The 22241-nt window shown below is 33.9% G+C and overlaps 1 protein-coding gene across 1 annotated transcript in view; it reads right to left on the bottom strand.

Moving 5' to 3' along the window:
* Positions 1-22241, bottom strand: part of LOC150109492 (epidermal growth factor receptor-like) — a 249040-nt gene that overhangs the window by 28746 nt on the left and 198053 nt on the right. The window contains exons 12-22 of the mRNA XM_090402496.1: positions 22125-22194; positions 19938-20062; positions 19708-19795; positions 19213-19314; positions 18767-19018; positions 9043-9152; positions 8186-8321; positions 7918-8058; positions 3419-3517; positions 3081-3266; positions 1588-1651 (exon numbers count right to left, since the gene is read on the bottom strand). Coding sequence (XP_090258622.1) covers positions 1588-1651; positions 3081-3266; positions 3419-3517; positions 7918-8058; positions 8186-8321; positions 9043-9152; positions 18767-19018; positions 19213-19314; positions 19708-19795; positions 19938-20062; positions 22125-22194 — 1373 coding nt within the window. The remainder of the gene's footprint in view (positions 1-1587; positions 1652-3080; positions 3267-3418; positions 3518-7917; positions 8059-8185; positions 8322-9042; positions 9153-18766; positions 19019-19212; positions 19315-19707; positions 19796-19937; positions 20063-22124; positions 22195-22241) is intronic.

The following is a 22241-nucleotide window of genomic DNA, read 5'->3' on the forward strand; positions in this document are numbered from 1 at the left end:
TGTAAGTTAATAAAACATAAATTATGAAACAAAATACATAGTGTAAACTTATAAAAATATAAATTGTACATAAACTTCATTGCTTATAATGCATAAAATGCTTTAGGCAAAATAAAATAATGTGCATAATTTAATCGTCATCAGTGTCTTCAATACGAACATTTCGTAGATGTTCTTTATTTACGAGTGGCCGGACATCATCATCACTTGAAATTTCTTGGACATCATTTGTATAATTCTCATTGCATACTTCGGCTGGTTTAGTTATCAAGAAGTCAGTAATAAGACCTTGCTTACGACTATGCTGCAATTTTTTATTAAGTTCATAATATGGAGCTAAACAAATATCTAATTGTCTCGTGAATTTTCCAGAGCGCTCCATTGAGAGATCATTATCCATAAAATAACTTCCTAACTTTCTTTCCAAGTCCAATCCTTCTGCTAATTTCTTTAAACTGAATTCTTTAACGGATTCATCACAATCAGAATCTTCGTTAGAACTTTCCTCGCCATCTGGTTCGACGTCATCTGTTAATTGTACCGGTTCCTCCTAATTTAAATCTATTTCCCCATCAATTAATTCACTAATTTTGTTTTCAACCATATCGCAAAAGCCCTCTAAGTGGCCATAACTATTAAAATAAAATTTTTACATAAAAAAAGCATTACATATTGTATGTAACTCACCAGATAATAAAGTGCCCAGCTTGAGATTAACACACTTATGATTTTTAATGCACTTTCCTGGCAGAAAACGAAGACAACTTTCAATAATAATCACTTTATATGGTAAGCAATTGACGTACATGCATGTAAAGGGTATTTCCCCTAATATAAATTCGCTACTTAAAACTATATGCATGATACGGGCAGACCAAATTTAACAAAGATAAAATTTGATTTTTAAGTCATGCGGTAAAAAAAATATGAAAAGATAAAGGGTTACTACAATTTGTAGGCCGCATTATATCAAAACCGCGATGTATAAGTACCATGTTATACGAGGGTTACCTGTACTTTATAATTTATCATTGCATCTTATACTATTAAAATTTCACAATATAAAATTCAAAACCAGGGGAAAGTTTTGGAATGACATGGTATCTAACCATTCCATATATTCAATTTGCATTACAAACTGGATATATCAGCTGGTTACACTCTGAACTAGGCATTTGCAACTGCTGATTCATCATGCAGTCATTATCATCACCAGCAACAGAAATGACCAGTTTGTAGTATGTAGCAGTGGCGGCTTGTCTATAAGGGCTGCACTGAATGCAGCTCCACGTTGAGTATACTAGTGAGTAGTGCTGGCTAGTATACTCAATGCTGGAGCTGCATTCAGTGCAGCTCTTATGGATGAGCCCCCACTGGTATGTAGTATTGGCACATTATTCAATAGCTAGATAATGTGCCAATTAATGTATTTAAATTATATGAAATATTTAAGTCCAGTTTTATATGGATATGCTATATGACAATTTTGTGTTAAAAGCTCAAATATATTAAAAATTCTTCTGCAGATTATATAAACTATTAAATTTAATAAACTGACCAGCATTAAAGGAATTTTTTTTTACTTACACAGCACATTTCTGAGAGCCAAATCACGATGAACCATACGTCTTTCTTCTAAATAATGCATACCCTATAGAAAAAAGTTGTGATAATTATTATTGCTATACAGACAAAGTAAAATATCAAACTTGTCAAGATAAATAACTTAAATATAAACTTAAAGGATGGAGCATTAAAGCATATTTTCCTTTACATCTAAATGCACTTTTAAAGAAGAAATAAAGAGTCTGAATACAGCTGACTCTATAGCATACTCATAAAGACCAAATAAAATACAGGAAAACTTAGCTTAATGTGATTAATTAATCCATCAATTAATGCATGCTAAATGAAATCGCGTTAGGCAAATACAATACACAATAGGAATATCATTCCATATCAGGATCAGCAACAAACAAAATTTCCTTAGCATGCTCAATGTGATTGAAAACTAGCACAAGTTCTATTGCAGTGTTAGCTTCTTAGTCATAACATTCTCTTCTTGTTTGCACTCTTTATCTTTTTCTTCTTCTTCTTCGTATGCACACTGTTCTTCTAGTTGAAGGAGATCATTCTCACTTAACTGTTCTGCATGGGAATAGAGCAAGTTGCTCACATCGTTATTATCCAGTTCATTAAATCCAAGTTCTTTTTCAATTGTGCTGATTTCTTTAATAATGCTATCAGCTGGGTTATTAAAACCAATGAAATCATTTGCACAGTGAGGTAAGACCTTCTGCCATGTGGTTTCTTTATTACTGCAGCTTTCTTTATCAATCTTTCTCTTTTCCATATCAGGGTTTGAATATAATAAAGCCTTATAGGTATCTAAATTAAAACAAAATGAAGGAAAAGTGACTGAGCAAGAGAACAGAGATTGCATGTGCGCTTGCGATGATAGCTTTGAGTCAAATGCAAAGTGTCGCTGGCCACCGCCTGCTGTACTGCCACTGCCCACTACATTGAAAAGTGTTGCCACGTTAATGATTAATCACTCACTTAAAACAAGAAATGGTGTCATTTTACTCGCTCGCTGATTATCAAGCATATCGAATTAGCGTTAAGAGAGGTTTTCCTGTATGTAGCTTGCTATAGTAAAAGATTTGCTATAGCAAATCTCCTTTAATACTGTAATCAGTACTATACTGTATTATATTATAAAATATAATACAGTATAGTACTGATTTATAGACTATGATCATGATTTTATGGTAGTTTGTTATACATTGAAGGAGTTCATTCTAACCATGTTTGTTACTGTAAGACAGTAAAAATACAGTATAGTATTACTGTCTTCAGTAATACTAAATTGTATTACTATAACTGGATTACAAAGATAGATTTTTATTAATGCAATATGCATTAATAAAATTGCAATATGCCTGAAGTATTTTTTTTTAAATAGTCCAACAAGTGGAACATTTAAACACTTAACTAAAATGTCAAGAAAAAAAAATTATTATGAAAAGCTTAATTTTTGTAAACAAAATTTATTTAGCATCTGTATAAAAAAAACTTACTCTAGCTATTTGAGCACACCAATTAAGGAGTGGTTTAGAGCCAATCTTGTCCTTGTTATTTCGAACGTAATCCAGTAGGCAACCAAGGGGCATAAGCTGAGTGACTAACATTAATTGTGATGCCATACATACAGCAAGCAATTTAAGAAGATTGGGATGATCTACACTAGCCATTATAAAAGCTTCCTGTAAAAGAACAAAACAAGAAAACACTAAAAATTAAAGATACTAAAAACAATTTAATATTTTTTAAATTTTATGTGGACCACCTAAAAATACAGAGCATGCTTCTAAAAAAATATTTCTTTTTTTTTTTTTTTTGAAATATCTATAATTACCTCTAGGAACTCTTTGTTAGTATTTGGACAGGTACCTTCCCTGAGAACTTTAATGGCTACAGGAATTTTTACATTTTCTCCTTCAGGAACCCAAACACCCTACAAGCAAAAAATAAAAATGCCTTTTATCATCAACATAAAAGGAAATATTTCAGAAATACTAATAAAACAAATAATAAAATAAATTATGGTAATTGCTATATATATATATATAAAATTTTTAATGATAATTCTACTTACAAAAGGTTGTAAAACCTACAACACATACTAACGTGAGTGAAATAACTAATTATTTCTGATAGCCAAATGTGGGTGGAATGAGGGTTAGATAATCAGAAATCCTGCTCTAGAAATCAAACATGGAATCACTTCAGGTCTCCAATAAGCAGGGAAGTGGTCACACATCATACGATGAAAATTCTCTACCACTTAAAGACTTTTTCACAAATATTCAAACCAGCATATACTGTGTTAGCAATTATTTTTCTATATACTGTTTTGATTCTGTTTAGAATACACATTTATTTTTGGTACTCCACTACTTTAGGACTAAAATTTGAATAGCAACATTAGTTGGACACCATACATAAGAAGTAACAAGGTAAGATATATGCTATCCATGGTTTTCTTTTTAAAAAGATTCTTAACTGTGACAGGATAAGAATATTATATTTCACATGGATACAAAATTGTTAGAAAATATGTTATTCAAGGCTGAAGCAGAACCTATCACACCACACTGACACCTTTAATTTCTGTACAAAACAAAATAATGTGTAATAATAGATATTTAAAAGGGTGAAAATACATCTTCTTAAATATCTTATTATTGAGACAATTATATTCAATGTAATTTGAATAGCTGGCAATATTATTGATAGTTAATGTACTTTTGAATGTCAAATAGATGATTAATTAATAATTAACTCATAAGAGATTTGTTATAGATATTGTTAACTGTTATCATTTCTATAAATTTCACAGAGTTCATATGGACTTTTGGACAAAACAGTGATTTGAAAACCATTTAATAGTATATACTTAGAACTGCAGATCATGTTTATATTTGGCTGTAGTGGTATTTTCACCATCATCATTATCGCATTCCTGATAATGTATCCTCAATAAGTGTACAAGATTGTATTGCATGAAAAATTACATTATTACTAACTTCCTAACAACATTTTCTGCCAAACTGTTCTGTTACCTGTCAGGACTCTAATATTATCAGATCTTATAATTTCATATCAAAATCAGCAGTGAAAAAGACAAACTATGAAACTAGACACGAACATAGAAAACATAACACAACACCCTGAATGGAGAACCTATAGAACATTTCATTTTTCTACATATAATTTTTGGTGAAGTTGGCAAATTAAATTTGGAAAAAGATATAATCACAGCTGATGTGGTAGGGAGCCAGATGAATAAGAGAGAAATTAGCCAAAACAATAAACGCTCTCTTGTATACTGCTTGCTTATTGTTTTGGCTAATTTCTCTCTTATTCATCTGGCTCCCTACCACATCAGCCATGATTATATCTTTTGCCAAATTTAATTTGCCATCTTCATCAAAAATTATATGTAAAAAAATGAAATGTTTTAGTTGTTCTATAAGTTCTCCATTCAGGGTGTTGTGTTATGTTTTCTATGTTCAGGTCTTCAAACCAATTTATAACTTATGGATCATAGAGATGAAATAAAACAGTTGATCAAAGATCATAGATATGAAATTCTGAGAAAATTGATGGAAGTGAATAGCTGGAATTAATGACAGTATTATATTAATAATAAAGATAGATATTAAAAAAAGGAATCTAATATCATTAGTATTCAAGAATGTTAAGCAGAGCTAATCCAATCAAGCAATATGTCATCTGAACAGAATAAGAGAGGAAATGCTAACAAACCAAGTACAGTGGTGCCTCGTAGTTTGAGCTCTTCTAACTTCGAATGTTCCAGAGTTCAAACGCTTCAGAACGCAAAAAATTTGATTTGCAGTTCGAATGCCGTTTCTAAGTTCGAATGATAGTCCAGGAACTCAGAGTCATATAGCATTAGACAGTTTCGGCATGCTATCGGGCATGCTTCTCCCCTACTAATTTCCCTCACTCACTTCCCCGTACCGTGCAGTGTATGTCTGTCTCAGTCCGCTGTGCATTGTCCCTTACTTTACACAGCCTAGTCATTGTGCAATACATTTATGTAGAGAATTTTTAACTGTTTTTGACATTTTTTTTATTACCCATAGCATCCAAGAATGTAGAAAGAACAAAACCTAAAAGAAAAGTTGTAGTATCAACAATTGAGATGAAAAAAGAAATTATCATGAAACACAAAAGCGGTACACGTTTGATGGATCTGGCAACAATGTTTAAAATGTCAAAGTCAACGATAAGAAGCATCCTTAAGAATAAGGAAGCAATAAAAGCAGTAAATGTGGCTAAAGGAAGAGATGGAAAAACTCCTTTTAGTGTGGATAAATGAGAAGCGATTACGTGGCGACATTATTACTGAGAGAATTATTTGTGAGAAAGCCAAACATCTGCATAGTGAACTTAAGAAACACACACCTGAGACCAGTACTAAAAATGAGGAGTTTAAAGGAAGTAGAGGCTGGTTTGATAAATTCAAAAAATGAACTGGGATCCATAGTGTTGTCATGCACAGAGAGGCTGTGAGTGCCAATGTAGAAGAAGCAGACAAATTTGTAAAAACCTTTAAGGAATATGTGGATAGTGAGGGATTGCTATCTCAACAGGTTTTTAATTGCGATGAAACAATCTTTTTTGGAAAAAAATGCCCAAAAGAATCTATATCACAAAAGAAGAAAAGACGGCACCGTGATGTAAACCTATGAAAGATAGAATTACCTTGCTGCTTTGTGGTAATGCTAGTGGAGACTGTAAGGAATTTGCTCATTTACCATTCTGAAAATCCACACGTTTTTAAAAAGAGCAATGTCATAAAGAGCAAATTTGGTGTTATGTGGAGGGCCAACACGAAAGCGTGGGTTACTAGAGAGTTTTTCACCGAGTGGATTTATCAAGAATTTGCTCCCACTATAAAAGCTTATCTTACTGAAAAAAATCTACCATTAAAAGCTCTTCTAGTGATGGACAATGCTCCTACTCATCCCCCAAATTTAGAGGAGGATTTAGTTGGTGAATTCAGTTTCATCAACATAAAGTTTTTGCTGCCCAATACCACTTCTATCATACAACCCATGGACCAGCAAGTGATTTCAAACTTCAAAAAACTGTATATTAAGGCTATGTTTCAAAAGTGCTTTGAAATAACCAATGTCACAGAACTGACTCTTAAAGAATTTTGGAAAGAGCATTACAACATTCTTCATTACTTAAGGATCGTCGATAAGACATAAAAAGAAGTTTCTATTAAAACAACGATTTCTGCTTGGAAAAAACTCTGGCCAGATTGTATTAAAGTCAGTGAAGTAGTAAGCTGTGAAGAAGAGTCTGTTGTAAATTAAATCATGTCTTTGGGTAAAGCTATGGGATTAGAAGTGAGTGATGAGGATGTAGAGGAGTTAATAGATGATCATAAAACTGAACTCAGCACAGAAAAACTTCAACATCTTCATGATCAACAACAAAAAGAAGTGGAAAAAGAAATTTTTATGGAAGAGAAGGATGCCAAAGGATGCATTTCCAATGCCGACCATCAAGAATTGTTCTCTGTTTGGGTTAGAACACAAGCTATTGTGGAAAAATGGCACCCTAATAAGACAGTAGCAACCAGGATTATCAACTTATTCGATGACAACATGATGGGTTATTTTAAAAATATCAAAGAAAATCATCAGCACCAACCAACATTAGATAGATTCTTCTCTGCAGAAAAAAGAGAACGTGAATCAGCATTCTCAACTCCAGCTAAGAAGCAGAAAGAAGACGCTTAACAACAGGAGCATTATTTTTGTCTTTGTGATTTTTATATTAAAAAATATTCTTCACTGTTATTTTTATGTTGTAATAATTAAAATTAATAAAATAAATATAAGATTATTTTGTTTAATTTTTTCCAAGTTATTAACATTAAAAAACTAAAATAGATAAAATAAATTTATCTATTTTATCTATTGCATATGAGAACGGATTATTTCGCTTTCCATTATTTCTTATGTAAAATCTTGATTCGAACTTTGAACAATTCATAATTCGAACGGGTTTCTGGAACGAATTAAATACGAACTACGAGGCACCCTGTATTTATTACCAAGAGTTTCCAAAAAAAAAAAGAGACCCAGTTAGTGCCTTAGAAGACCTAAATTTAAAATCTGACAATATTTGAGACCTGACAAATCACAAATTAATTTGGAAGAAATTTGTTAGTTGTTAGGTCTCAAATATTGAATAGTGAAAAAATGATGATAACCATTTGGGTGTATTTAGAATAATAAATATACCAACTAAATAATACACACTAATGGCTTTTACAGATAACAATAAACATAAAAGAAATTAGGGTTATACCTTATAAACAGTTCCAAAAGCACCATATCCAAGTATCCCTCCTTTTCGAAGTTCAGCTTCTTTTACAATACGCAGCTGGGCAAGGTTTGGTTTAACATTTGTTGGCTTCAAGGGCTCACTATCTTCAAATCCACTCATTTGCTAGCAAAATAAGATAAACATAACTTATGACAAACTAAAATTACAAATAGTTTTTGTTAGGCTAAAAGTAACACAAACCACTAATTTTATTATATGTAGTTAAGTGTAAATAATAATGCTTACTTACCATTGTCATCTTCATAGTATTTTCTTTGGTTTTGGCTCGCTGTGCCCATTGATATCCAAAAACTGCAAGGAATACTCCAAACAATACCACACAGCCCACAACACCTCCAATTATTGCAGTAGTATGTTCTTCGTTACTATAAATGTAATAAAAGAGAGCCTTTCACAATCTATACATTTAACATGAATAAAACAGATGACCAAGCAAAATATTTGCTCCAGTAACTGTTAAGTGAAACTGCTGATTTATTTCTAGCAAAATTAATCAGTAGTTTTTCATGTACCATATTGCCAGGAAACATGACTGATTATACATATTAATGAAAATTTACAAATATATTTCACATGGATCTTCTTTAGCATGTTCATGTTGTGGTGATAGTAGCTCGCTCACCATGAGCCTAACCATTTGGCAAAGCAAGCGAATTACCAACAATTTTGTTCCTGTGTGTTGTATGCGCCACTTTTCATGATGGTTTCTTTGATTTTAACTAATCCCTTATTGAGGTGAGAGGATAGGTGAAAAAGAATGTTCTTTTTAGAATATATTAAAAAACAATAATTAAAGAGAATGATATATTTGATTATTTAAATTAAGAGGATATTAAATCCCACGTTGTTTTAAAACCGAATAAGAAACTCAAGTGTTTCCTTTTCATCTTAACCGTTTAAGCTCTGGTTTCAAATGCATGCATTAAAACTAGAAAAATGGATTACAAAGATCATTGTCATAACAGGTCTAAGAACTAAAGCGAAAGAGAAGAAGAAGAAGAAATCACTAAGACAAACAAATCATATGAATCTTATTTTTTTTTTAAATTTTTTTAATCAAATACTGTCTACAATTTGATGTGTTACCTTCCATGATATGCTACACTTGGATCTATTTCTGAACAATATGGATCTTCCATTTCGTCATCAAATACCTTATATGGCATGTCAGCAGGACAAGATGCTGTACAGTTATACTGCAAAAGAACATTTTCATTATTATAATTCCATACATGATACACAGATGATTCAATAGAAATATTAAGCAATGGCCTCAACAAATATCATTATCATCATATGCTTAATGTGTATTCTAAAAGGAGTATGGATACTATGATAGTACTACATGAAAGTTTACATTATTACTAACTTTTTAATTCTTGTAGAAAGGCTTATATGTTGGTTGCACATTATTACTAAATAACATAAGGAATTCACGTATACTGGAATGTAAATTAAAATAAACTTTAATATATACTTCCTATATTTTGGCAACGTCACGTTGCTATCTTCATGGGAACATAAGATTAAGACACGTGCACACAGGCACTAAAAACAGCAAATGAGGTCGAAGCGAGGAAACTACTGTTTTTCCTGAAGTCCTGATGGTGCCCCCTAGCAGGCTATATCAGGTATTCTTGGCCGTTGGGCTGAAGTTCTCATGATGCACGTCTCCCAAATTTGAGGCAATCTCATGCATCCAAATTTGTTGAGATTTGGCATGTTTCTTAGGGCTGAGGCTGATTCTATGAATAGTCTTTCAAATTTATACTTGCTGCGGTGTATTATGGCTTTCTTCCACCGTATTCTGTGGCGTGTATCCAGAGCATGGTCTGCAAGCCCCGAGTGGCTGTACTGGTGAAACCGGATGTAGTCTTTGTGTTCCGAAATTCTGATATTCGCTGTACTGCCTGTTTGGCAAAAGTATTACTAACTTTCTATCAACAATTTTTCCCCAAATTAGTTTACTATTAGTCATGACTCCACTTCAGATGTTATATTTTGGTCTTCTAAGGCAACAATCTTCTAAGGAATCAATCCAACCAGATCATTGTCTTCTTCTGGATCTTTTCCTTGTATCTTGGCACTAAACACCCATTTTGCTAACCTTTCCTTTCCCATTCTGCTTTATGTAACCATACCACCTGAAAAAATGATTCTGTCACTGAGACCATCTGTTCACTCCTTTAACTTTTCTCAGAGCAATGAACACTACTTGTGGTCTCTATTCTATGATTAAGTATATTACTTCTAACCCAGCTCTCAGATCCAAAGATAAAACTGGTTTGAACATTGTCTTGTATACAACTACTTTAGTGTTTTGATTAATTTCTCTCTTTATTACATATAAATTTATTCAGTTGACTCCCCATCATACCAACCTTGTGTATTCTATCATCTATTTCCATATTTAATTTGACATTTTCACTAAAAATTGTGCCTAAGTAGCTGAAATGTTTTATTTGTTCTATAGGTTTTCTATTCAGGATGGAGCTAATGTTTTCAATTCTCCTGCCTATTTTCAAATTTTTTTTTAATGGGTGATTTTCATACCAAATTGGTTACAATAGTTATTCAATTCAGTTAAGAAATTCTGCAGAATGATACTGAATTTATTTAGAAGTGCACCATCACTTGCATAAAGTAAATGTCTGATAACATTTCCCAATTTTCATATCACATTCAAAGCTACTGTCTTTCATAATTCATATAAATAATGAATAGCAGTTAGAATAGCAGGCAACCTTGTCATACACATGATTTGACATCAAGCTATCTTCCTGTACTTCCTTCAGTTCCAACAGCTAATTTACAACTTGAATATATTACTCAATACAGCATCTCATTCACACCATATACTTGTAGCTTTTTCTCTTGGCACCTTGACACACACATTTTCAAGACATACAAACCTTAAATACAAATCCTTGTTATATTCTCTTGATTTGTCAACTATTTGTCACAAAGTGAAATTTTTCTCTTAAGTTTCTCTTCTAAAGTATGCTTGCATAAATCTTACAGCACACTCAGTAGGGAAAATTTTCTATAATTCTCACATTCAATTTTATTTTCCTTTTTACAGATGGGTGCTTTACTTCAATCATCTAAAATTCAACCTTCTGACCAGGCTTTTGAATAATGTGGTGCATCCATTGTAAAACCTTTATACCTCCATATCTGAGTATCTATGGTCAATCTAAGTTCAGGTATTTTAGCTTTTCTACCTCAAATATTGATATGCACTTGTGATTCCATTCTGCATGAATATTTTTACCACCATTCTGTCACTTCTTGTTTCATTTAACAGCCTTCCAAAATAATCTCGCCAAACATTTAACACATATCTTTATATTTACTTTTAATATCACCTTTATCATCTCTGATTCATTTTATAGTGTTTTCTCCTCAACTCCTAAGCTTTTTCAACAGCTTCCAGAACATTTTGTCACCGTCCTGATATTTATCTTGTATGTTTTATTTTGTATGTTCTTACCCACGTCTTCCCATAACATTTGTTTAGTTACACCTAGAACAAAAATTATATTATTATTATTATTTCACCATCCATGGAGTCTCTGATTTTCAGCAGACTCATTGTGGGAGGTTCATTCAACTGATATCATCATCAAATTCCTGCCATGTACCCTCAAGGGATGTACAGGATATGATAGTACTACATGAAAAATTTACATCATTACTGACTTCCTATTTACAATTTTCCTCCAAATCAGTCTGTTACTTGTCAAGACCCCAACATTACCAGATCTTATATTTCTGTCGTCTAAGGCACTTTGTACCGTATCAATCCACCTATATCTTGGTCTTCCTCTGGGTTGTTTTGCTGCCAACCTGGCAGAGAACACTTGTTTTGCTAATCATTCCTTGCCCATTCTGTTTAAGTGACCATACCACCTGAGATTAGCTCTGCTAACGCATTCCTGGATGCCAACAATGTCACGTTCTTTCCTAATATTCTCGTTTTTAATATGATATTGCCATTGATGCCATCTGTTCATGCCTCTAATCTTTCTAGGGACTCTCATATTTGCGGTCTCTAGTCTTTAGTCAAGTGTTTTACTTCTGACCCAGCTCTCAGATCCATAAGTTAAAACTGGTTTGAATACTGTCATGTACACAGCTAATTTAGTGTTCCGACTAATTTCTCTCTTATTCCACATGAATTTATTCAATTGACTTCCTACCATACCAGCTTTGTTGATTCTGTTGTCTATTTCCATATTTAATTTACCATCTTCACTAGAAATCGTGCCTAAGTAGCTGAAATGTTTTACTTGTTCCACAGGTTCTCCATTCACAACACAATTGACATTTTCAATGATTCTGCCTATTTTCATTGTCTTTGTCTTTTTATTGCTGACCTTCATACCATATCTATTACAACAGTTATTCAATTTAGTCAACAGAGAATCTTGCAGACTTGTAGTGGATTTATTTAGAAGTATAACATCATCGGCATAAAGCAAAGAGCTGACATTAACATCTCCAATTTTGATATGATGTTTAATACCACTTTCCTTCATAATGTGATCAATATAGATAATGAATAACAGAGGGGATAATGTACATCCTTGTCTCACACCAGATTTAACATTAAACCACCTTCCTGTACTTCCTTCAATTCTAACTGCTGACTTACAACTCAAATAAAGACTAAGTATTGCTTGATATAATGCCCCATTGACAGCATATAACTGTAGCATATTGAATAGCTTCTCTCTTGGCACCTTGTCATATGCCTTTTCCAAATCGAAAAAACTTAAATACAGATCTTTGTTATATTCCCATGCTTTCTCCACTATTTGTTGTAAGGTGAAGATCTGATCCTGACAGCCTCTATTTGACCTGAATCCAGCTTGTTCTTCACCAAGCTTTTCTTCCACAATTCTTCTCAACCGTTTCTCAAGTATGCTTGCATAGATCTTACGAGGAACACTCAGTAAGGATATACCTCTGTAATTCTCACATTCAGTTTTATTTGCCTTTTTATATATGGGTACTGTGAGAGCTCTACTCCAATCATCTGGAATTCATCCCTCTGTCCAGGCATTCTGAACTATGCAGTGCAACCACTGTAAGACTTTTATACTACCATACTTCAGCATTTCTGGTTGAATATCATCTACTCCTGCTGCCTTTCCACATTTCAAGCCTTTGATGGCTTTTTCTACTTCAGGTATGGATATGTATTCCTGACTGCATGCCTGGTCAGTGTTTTTTTATCCCTGTGCTCTCATCACTGCTTGTTTCATTTAGCAAATTTTCAAAGTAATTACTCCATACTTAAAGGATATCTTTTTTTCTCCAATTTTCATGTGACCTTTATTATCTCTAACTCCTTTTACAGCACTCTTTCCTCCATTCCTAAGCTTCTTCAACAACCTCCAGAATATTTTGCAACCTTCTTGATATTTATTTTCTATGTTCTTGCCAAAGTCCTCCCATGACTTTTCTTTAGCTAGTTTTACACACTGTTTAGCTTTCTTACATTTGTCTCTGTATTCTCTAAGAGCAGAAGCTGACTTATTTGCCAGGAACTTTTGATATGCTTTCTTCTTTTGCTTCACTGCCTCTTTAACTTCCTATGTCGACCATGGAGTTCTAATTTTTCTATCCTTGAATACAACTTCACCACATGCCTCTCTAGCTGAATCAATCAGGGTTTTCTTCAAGGCTTGCCACTGAATCTCCAAGGTTTGGTTCCTGTTCTCAAACTCTTTCATTTTTCCTTGAATAATCTTTGTGTATTTTGGTCTACAGTTCACATCTGAGAACTGCTCAACTTTTTCGCTTTAAAACTTTCTTACATGTCATTCTTTTCTTTCAATATGAAATTCAATTTTATCCTGCTCAAGACTAAATAGTGATCGCTTCCAATTTCAAATCCTCTGTACACTCTGGTGTCCTGCACCAGGGAGAAAACATCACTATCAACAATAACATAGTCAATGAGACTTTTCTTATTCCTTGGCTCTTCTCTCCATGTGAATTTGTGCACATTTTTATGTTGGAACATGGTGTTAGTAATAACCAGTCCATGTCCTGAGCAGAAATCCAACAGGTATTTGCTATTATTATTAGCTTTGCTCTTTTCTCCAAATTTTCCCAAAATATGTTTGTATGTCTGACAATCACTTCCTACTTTGCTATTTAGATCCCCAACAAGGACCAACTTTTCCTTTTTCAGTGTGTCAGTAACTTTCTCTAGAGCCTCAAAAGATTCCTCCACTTCTACCTTCCAGTACCCCATTCTGATATTTGCCCAAATCACTCTACTTGACATTGCCTGCCATTCAAGAAGATGAGCCTCGTATTTTGTGTTGAATACTATGGCTACTCCTTCTTTTTCTTGATTGTCATTGCCTGAATATAACATTTTGTATTTATTACTAAGAAAGATCTCCCCAGTTTTTGTCTTTTTTGTTTCAGTCATCCCTCTTATGTCGATCTGGTACTTATTTAATTCCTCCGCTAGCTCCATTTCTTTGCCATTCAGGCTTCTTATGTTGATAGTACCAATCTTTAACTGTGGTGATGTTGTGTTGGGGTGTGTTTCAGATTTGTTCCAGTAGCTGACTTTTCGCTGTTTGCCCTGGTTCCCTGGCGAAAATAACGAGGGCCTTGTTTAACTGGGCGATGCCCCAGCCGGCATGAAATTTTGTCATGTTGTACCATCATTTTTTATTTTGGTTTAACCAATAGGAATACAATTTGGTCAGCTAAATAACTGACATATAGAATCTTAAAATCCTTAACACTTCTTGCACTAACAACACATTCTGGTAATGCATTCCATTCAGTGAGAATTCTCCATGTAAAAAATCTACTCCTCACACTCCTCTTCACCACACTTTTACATAACTTCCAGGGATGACCTCTGGTTCTTCCCTTCTCACTTTCTGCTCTTTTTATAATCCCCTCTGGATTAATCTGATAAAATCCTCTCACTAAATTAAATGTCTCTATCATATCACTTCTTTTTCTCTTATCCACCAAACTCTGTAATCTACATTTCTTCAATCTCTCTCCATAACCAGCATTCCAAAGTCCTGACATTGTCTTTCATAGTCACTCGCCTCTGAACCCTCTCCGATGTATCCAGATCACATTGAAAACCAGGTTACCCGATTTGAGCACAACAGTTCAAGTGTGGTCTGACCAGTGCTTTATACAGTGTTACAACCACTTCCTTATCCCTACATGTTAAAATACTTCTTATCATAGCAGCACTACGATGTGCAACACTAGTAATATGCCTCTAAACTTCAGTCTACTATCAACCATCACTCCCAAATCTCTAATCTCATCCACTTCCTGCAGTACGAACCATCGATGTAGTACATAGCCTTATATTTCTGCACTCCAAAATGCAACACCTTGCACTTATTGATATTAAAACCATAACTTTTGTCCAGGTCAAAAGTCTATTCAAATCTTCCTGAAGGGAATTAACATCAGCAGTGCTACTTATAATTCTTCCCAACTTTGCATCATCAGCAAACAACTGAAGATCCCCAGCCAGTCCACATGATATATCATGTGGACTGACTAGTTCACATGCAAACTTTGCTTACACTTGGATAAAGGATTAAAACAAGAATAAAATTTCTTGTCTTTTATAATTTGTATATGCTGTATCATACCACTTCAGTCCTTGTTAGTGAATCTTCCAAATAGATACAGTGCTATGAAATGGTGGATCACTTTCAGCAAAGATTCTCATATGGTCATTCTACATAGGTCACACTGCAAATCTAGGTAATAAAGTTTATTGACTTTTCTTTTTTTTTTATGTCAATCTCACCCACAAAAGGTTAATAACCAATAGCACATTTAGTGCTGTGGACAGTCTAAGGGTTAAAAAAATAATAAAAAATCTTGAGGAGAGGACCCACAGGAGGAAGGAATTAGATTTTATGCGGTTATTAAAGGATACCTATCTGCGACAGATAGTTGTCCCTTATGGAAAATACTAGGGGTCAGAGAGTGCTTGACCTAGTAATTACATCTGAGGATTTGGCTGTAACAAATATGACCACATTGCCACCAATCGGTGAGAGTGATCATAGGGTCTTGACTTGGGAGGTGGCTAAAGATGTAGAATTTTCAATTAAGACAGGGTACATGTGGAATTATCGGACTGGAAAGTATGACAAGCTTAGGAGTTTGATTGGTTCAGTGCCATGGCATGTACAACTGCAAGGACTAGAAGTCGATAGTGCATGGGAGGTAGTTAGGAAGTGTTTGCATGAAGCAATGGCTGACTGTATACCTAGAGTCCAAATAATAAATCAAGTAGGGGTTAAATGGATGAATAACACCATTAAACTTGAGCTGCAAAAAAAGAAACAACTATGGGGGGAATTTAAGGAGAAAGGTGACCGGCAGGCACACGAACGGTATAAAGCGCAGGCCAGAAGGGTAACGAGTGTGCTAAGAAAAGCAAAAAAGGATTACGAAAGAACATTGGCCATGCAGGCTAAAGAGAATCCTAAACAGTTTTTTAGATATGTAGCAAGTAAAAGGAAAAATGTACATGGCAGAATGATTTTACAGAATGCCAATGGTAGGGAGGTAACTGAATCAGTTGATATAGTTGAGTTACTGAGTGAGTACTTTGCAAGAATATATCATCCAGGTGGTGACATTGCAGAAAAGAATGTACCAGTAGATTATACGGGAATTGTGGTGAATGAAGTGGAGGTGAGTAGTCTATTGCATAACCTCAATGTCAATACATCTGTGGAATTGGATGGTATACCAGCTCGTGTAGTACGAGAAGCAGCTAATGAATTGTCAGTACCCTTGACCATTTTGTTTAATTTGAGTCTCGGGTCTGGGTTAGTCCCGAGTGGGTGGAAGGAGGGGAAAATAGTTCGACTGCATAAAGGTGGTTCCAAGACCGCTGTTGTAAATTACCGACCGATTAGCATATCAGGAATCATTGTCAAGGTCTTAGAGAAATTAGTCAAGAAAAGAATACAGGATTGGATAGATGAAAATGGGATATTGTATGGGGACAACATGGTTTTGTGAAAGGTAGATCATGCCTCAGTAACTTGCTCGCGTTTTATAACACAGTGACAGCTGAACTGGATAGGGGTAATGGGTTTACAGTAATACTACTGGACCTTGCCAAGGCTTTTGATAGGATACCACATAGAACCCTAATCAGTAAACTGGAGCAGATGGGGATAGATATAGGGTTGGTGAGATGGATAGGAGGGTGGTTGAAGGAGAGATACCAGAGAGTGGTTTATTCAGGAGTGGAGTCTAAAACATGGCTTGTGACTAGTGGAATGCCACAGGGCTCTGTTCTTGGACCACTGCTTTTCAATTTGTTCATCAATAATATAGGAAAGGATTTGAGAGGAAGTGTTCACTTGTTTGCTGATGATGCAAAGTTGGGTAGAGCAATGAGTGCACAGGATGTCAAAATTTTACAGGATGATTTGGATAGTTTGGAGGACTGGGCTAGGAAAAATGGATGTCAATTTAATGTGCCAAAGTGTAAGGTTCTTTTCTGCTATTCTTTTCACTTTGGGGTGAAAAGAATAGCAGCAGTATATCGCATTGGTGGAACCGTACTCCAGGAGATTGATGAGGCCAGGGATTTGGGAGTGTTGGTGGATAGGGAATTGAAGTTTAGGGGGGCACATTGCAAAAGTGACTAAAACAGCTCACCAAATCACTTGGCTTCTGAAAAATACTTTAACATGCAGAGACAAACAAGTTGTTGTTCCTCTGTATCGAGCCTTGATAAGACCCCATCTGGACTGCTGTGCCCAGTTATAGGCACCAGGGTTTCTTCGTGATGGGGAGGAAGTGGAGAGGATCCAGAGATGAGTGACCAAGATGATAGCAGATCTGTGGAATGAACCTTATGAGAATAGGTTGAAGATTTGTGGGTTGCAGAAATTGGTCGATAGGCGAAGGAAGGGTGATATGATTGAGACATTCAAATTACTGAAGGGTTTCTATAAGATTGATCCAGAAGATATTTTTGAAAATATGACTGGTGGTAGGAGGACTAGGGGCCATGAAAGGAAGCTGGGCAAGAGCGTGGTTGACAAGGGTGTTAGAGCTAGGTTTTTTACTTGGAGAGTAGTGAATGAGTGGAATAAGCTTCCAGAGTCTGTTGTGGGTGCTACGATCATGAATGAGTTCAAGGCAAGGTATGATAGATACTGTGTGAATGTCGAATAGTTGTTCTTGACGTGATGTTAGGGCCTCCCTCGATGAGTCTGTCGACTCCTTGGAGTTGCCCGGAACAATAATAATAATAATTATTATTATTGTTCTGGGTAGTGCATATATATAATAATAATTATTATTATTCTCCAGCTACATGAGATCTAAAAGAAGTGACTTGGTAGTCTCATACGGAATGCCAGAAATCATCTTCATTACTTAAAGGCATTTATAAACAACCTTGCACAATGGGATTTGAATTCACAGGTGGTAGGAAAGTGGAAACATTTTCCATTTTTCCAACTAGCCACTAAATATTTACGATTTTAAAATACTTACATAGGTGAATGGGTATTTATATAAGTTATATACATGCTTAATTTTTTTTTTCCCTTCTTACTGCATTTTTGTATAGATTGCTGCACTACCAACTTTGTAGCATCAAGGATATGTGGACAAATATCCCACACCAACTAAAGTGTCTGGAGAGAAAGATCCAGACACTTTACTTGATAAACAAACAGAGTTACAATTTATCCCAATATGCTACTGTCATTTTATGTAATGGATTGTTTTAAGTAGTAATGATTTGATAACTTACCAGTGTATTATTGGTGTTCATATAAATACGATAATTTCTACAAGCTGAACATTCTGTTGTGGTTGGTCCATAACATCCTCTACATTCCTCTGCACACTTTACACATTGGTGATGCACTTCATCAGCATAGTAATCTCTTGGACAACTGTCTTCACATTGCTCTCCAGCACTATATCGAAGACATTCACATACCGATACATGGATACTGTATGCTGTACAGTTTTTGCACCTCTTGTGACATTTACGACATACCTAAAAAAAAATTTGAAAATTTTCTGATCCATGTACTGAAGTTAACTAAATAATACATTCTGTTTAAGTGTGAAATCTCATAATAAAATGCCAATGTTCATTACTTGAACCAAGTAACATGTAATGAAGTTAGCACACCAGCGCATAAACCATTCAAAGATTACATTCACATCATAAAAATTTCAGAAACTTACAGATTTGCCAGTTAAAGATTTCAAAATTCCTTCTTCTTGGGGACCAATATATTCTAGATAATAGCCATCAGGACAAAATTCATCAGCTTTCAGACATTGTTCCTAAAATACAGAGATGAATAATCATAAGTCAAGAACTTAGTTATAATTAATTTATCTCACTTTTAAATATATTTAAATTTAAAAACAACTACTGACATATGAATTTGGAATTCTGAGATACAGAATACAATTCAAATGCATAAAAATACTTAAATAAATGTAATAATTCCCAATGACTAATAATATTAAATAAAAATATTAGTTTAATAAATATGATGAAATTAAGAGAATGCTATTCTTTAAACTAAAAGGAGAATAAAATTATTTCAATATTAAGGATGTGATAAGTTTTATATTCTACTCAAGAAAATGGCTAAAGCAAAAAATTAATCCCTGTTTAAAAAGTAACTGAAATAATTTGACTACTTTGATGTAAATATAATTTATACTTACCACTACATTGGGATCATATGCACTGACAATGGCCTTTTCACAAGAATTACAACCTCCATGTCCAATTGTATTTTTGGGACCAGTACATCTGAAAATAATATGTGTAAAAGGGTGAATTTAATATAAAAATATGCTTTAACAATCTGTTATCTTATATTAATATTTTATACAATTAAATCAATAACAGAATTATAAGTTTTGTGTTTTTGGAAAGTTTTTAAACTACTCACCCTGTAACACAGTTTTCATGGCAAGGCATACATTCTCTGTTTTCATTATATTTACTACGAGGGCATTCTCTTACACAGTATGGTCCATCTCTTGCATTTCGGCATCTAGTGCAATTGCTTGGGCCCTGTTTCAAATAGTGAAGCATAATGAGAGACGTTTTTAAGCAAATTAAGCTTTTGCTTACATTTAATAATTACTATGTATTAAAATGACTTATAATAATTGAAATTAAAAAAAAAAGGGCTAAATGGGTTTTCTTAGAATTTTTTAAATAGATTCATTAAATGAAAGTTGAGTGGAAAAGTTATGGCAATGAAGAAAACTGGACTAGAAGACAGAAATTATGGAAGCCACTGACAAATCCAGTTTAACTTACATGAGCTCTAAGTAATCTAGATAAACTCATTAACCAAATTAAATAACTTCTGTAATAAATTTGATGTGAAAAACGGTAATAAAAATACTAGAATTGTGAAAATAGGCAAGAAATCAGAAAAAATCAGTAGAATTCTTAATATTGAATTCATAATACAAGTCACTATAGATTCACTATTGAGAATACAGAATTATTAACTCAAGTATAATGTTTAGTTAAGTGGGGAAAGCTAAATTTTGTGAAGTAAAAATTGTGAAGCATAATGAGAGAAGATAAAAAAAAAAAAATTGGCAAGGCAGTACAGTGGAAAACCAGATGAATTAAATTATAGGGCAATAAAATATCAGCCATGCTTTGTAACAAGGCTTCCATCAATTTTAATACATGGATTGAAACAAGTTTTAAAAATCACTTTAATAAATTAATAAAACCAGGATGAAGTCAGAGCAAGAAAGGACCACTGGCAAATAAGTAAACCTTACAGAAGAATTAGAGAGGTATTGTGCCAACATAATTGGTATTAACAAACTAAGAAGACAAAAAAAAAAAAAAAAAAAAAAAAAAAAAAAAAAAAACCAGATGATATACACTGTAGTTATAATGATTGCAAGCAGTTATATTCTGGCAAAAATGATCAGGGGAAAAGTAGGAGCAGCTACAGTATTCAACAGTAAACATGAAGATAATCTTGAAATGGCAGGCAATTTCAAGTAGAGTGATGTGAACCAATCGTCTAAATGAAGAATTAGACAAGAACAATTTGTGCCTATGGTACCAGTACCACAGAAGGTTCTACTAAAGAAGTAGAGGAGTTTTTCAAGTCACTGAAGAGGGCAGCAGACATAAAGAAAAAGGAAAAATCGGTTCTTGTTGGAGATCTAATCAGCAGAGTAGGAAATCAATACAAGACACTGAAAAGTTTGGGGAAAATTTGGAGAAAAGGACAAAGTTAATAATAACAGTAACTACCTACTGGATTTCTGTGCATGACATGGAACTAGTAATTAAAACACCATGTTCCAACATAAAGATGTACATAAATTCATATGGAGAGAACACCCAAATAATAAGAAAAATTTTCTGTGGGAAAAGCACATACAAACATGGATGTTTCCTCCTCCCCAATAGAAATTTACTGAGAGAGCTCTTGAAATATGAGCATGAAAATTATCAAAGGAATGTAGTAGAGATGAAAGCTGATGTGAGTGTTTATCCACATGCAAGCATAACTGTCCACTACAATTATTCAACAAAACTTGTAAAACAGATTCCTTGAAAATTACACTGACAGGATATCAGTGCTATACAGTAATGAGCTCCTGATAAATTTCCACCATGGAGTGTTTTTATCAACAAAAAACTTATTGCATATAGCTCTTCCTTCACACATATTCAGTGCTGTACTTGCCATTTCCACTCAATATTACATTGCCACACAGAAGAACCTCTACACAGTGTGACCTATTACCACCAGCAAGGATCCTATACAATCAACTCTCACTACAGTAAATACTGCAATAACAAATAACAAATGACTAAAAAGTCCCAATCAGTGTTCCATAGATAAAAAGCTGTGCTAACAGAAATCCACTATAGCAAATTCTCTCGTCTTCTATGGGTTTGCTTTGGTGAAAATCAACTGTACTAATATATTTCTAAATCACAGTTTTCCAAGAATATTGTGGTTTATCTATTCATTTAATTAAAAAAAAGGGGGGGTGGACTATGCATATTCTCTAATCAAGAGTACATAAAAATTTAAAATACAGTAATAGTTGTACTATAAACCTAAAAATGAAATATAGCTTACTGGTCCATGGCATTCTCCAAGACATTCTTCATCACAAGGCTTGCAAATATTATTGCCAGCATCATAAATTCTAAAAATATGTAAAAAAATTGCATACAAATTATGTTAGCAATTAAA

The sequence above is a fragment of the Typopeltis vanoorti genome, chromosome 2, assembly GCF_054136105.1.
Source record: "Typopeltis vanoorti isolate ZY-2024b chromosome 2, IOZ_Tvanoo_1.0, whole genome shotgun sequence".
Classification (NCBI taxonomy): domain Eukaryota; kingdom Metazoa; phylum Arthropoda; class Arachnida; order Uropygi; family Thelyphonidae; genus Typopeltis; species Typopeltis vanoorti.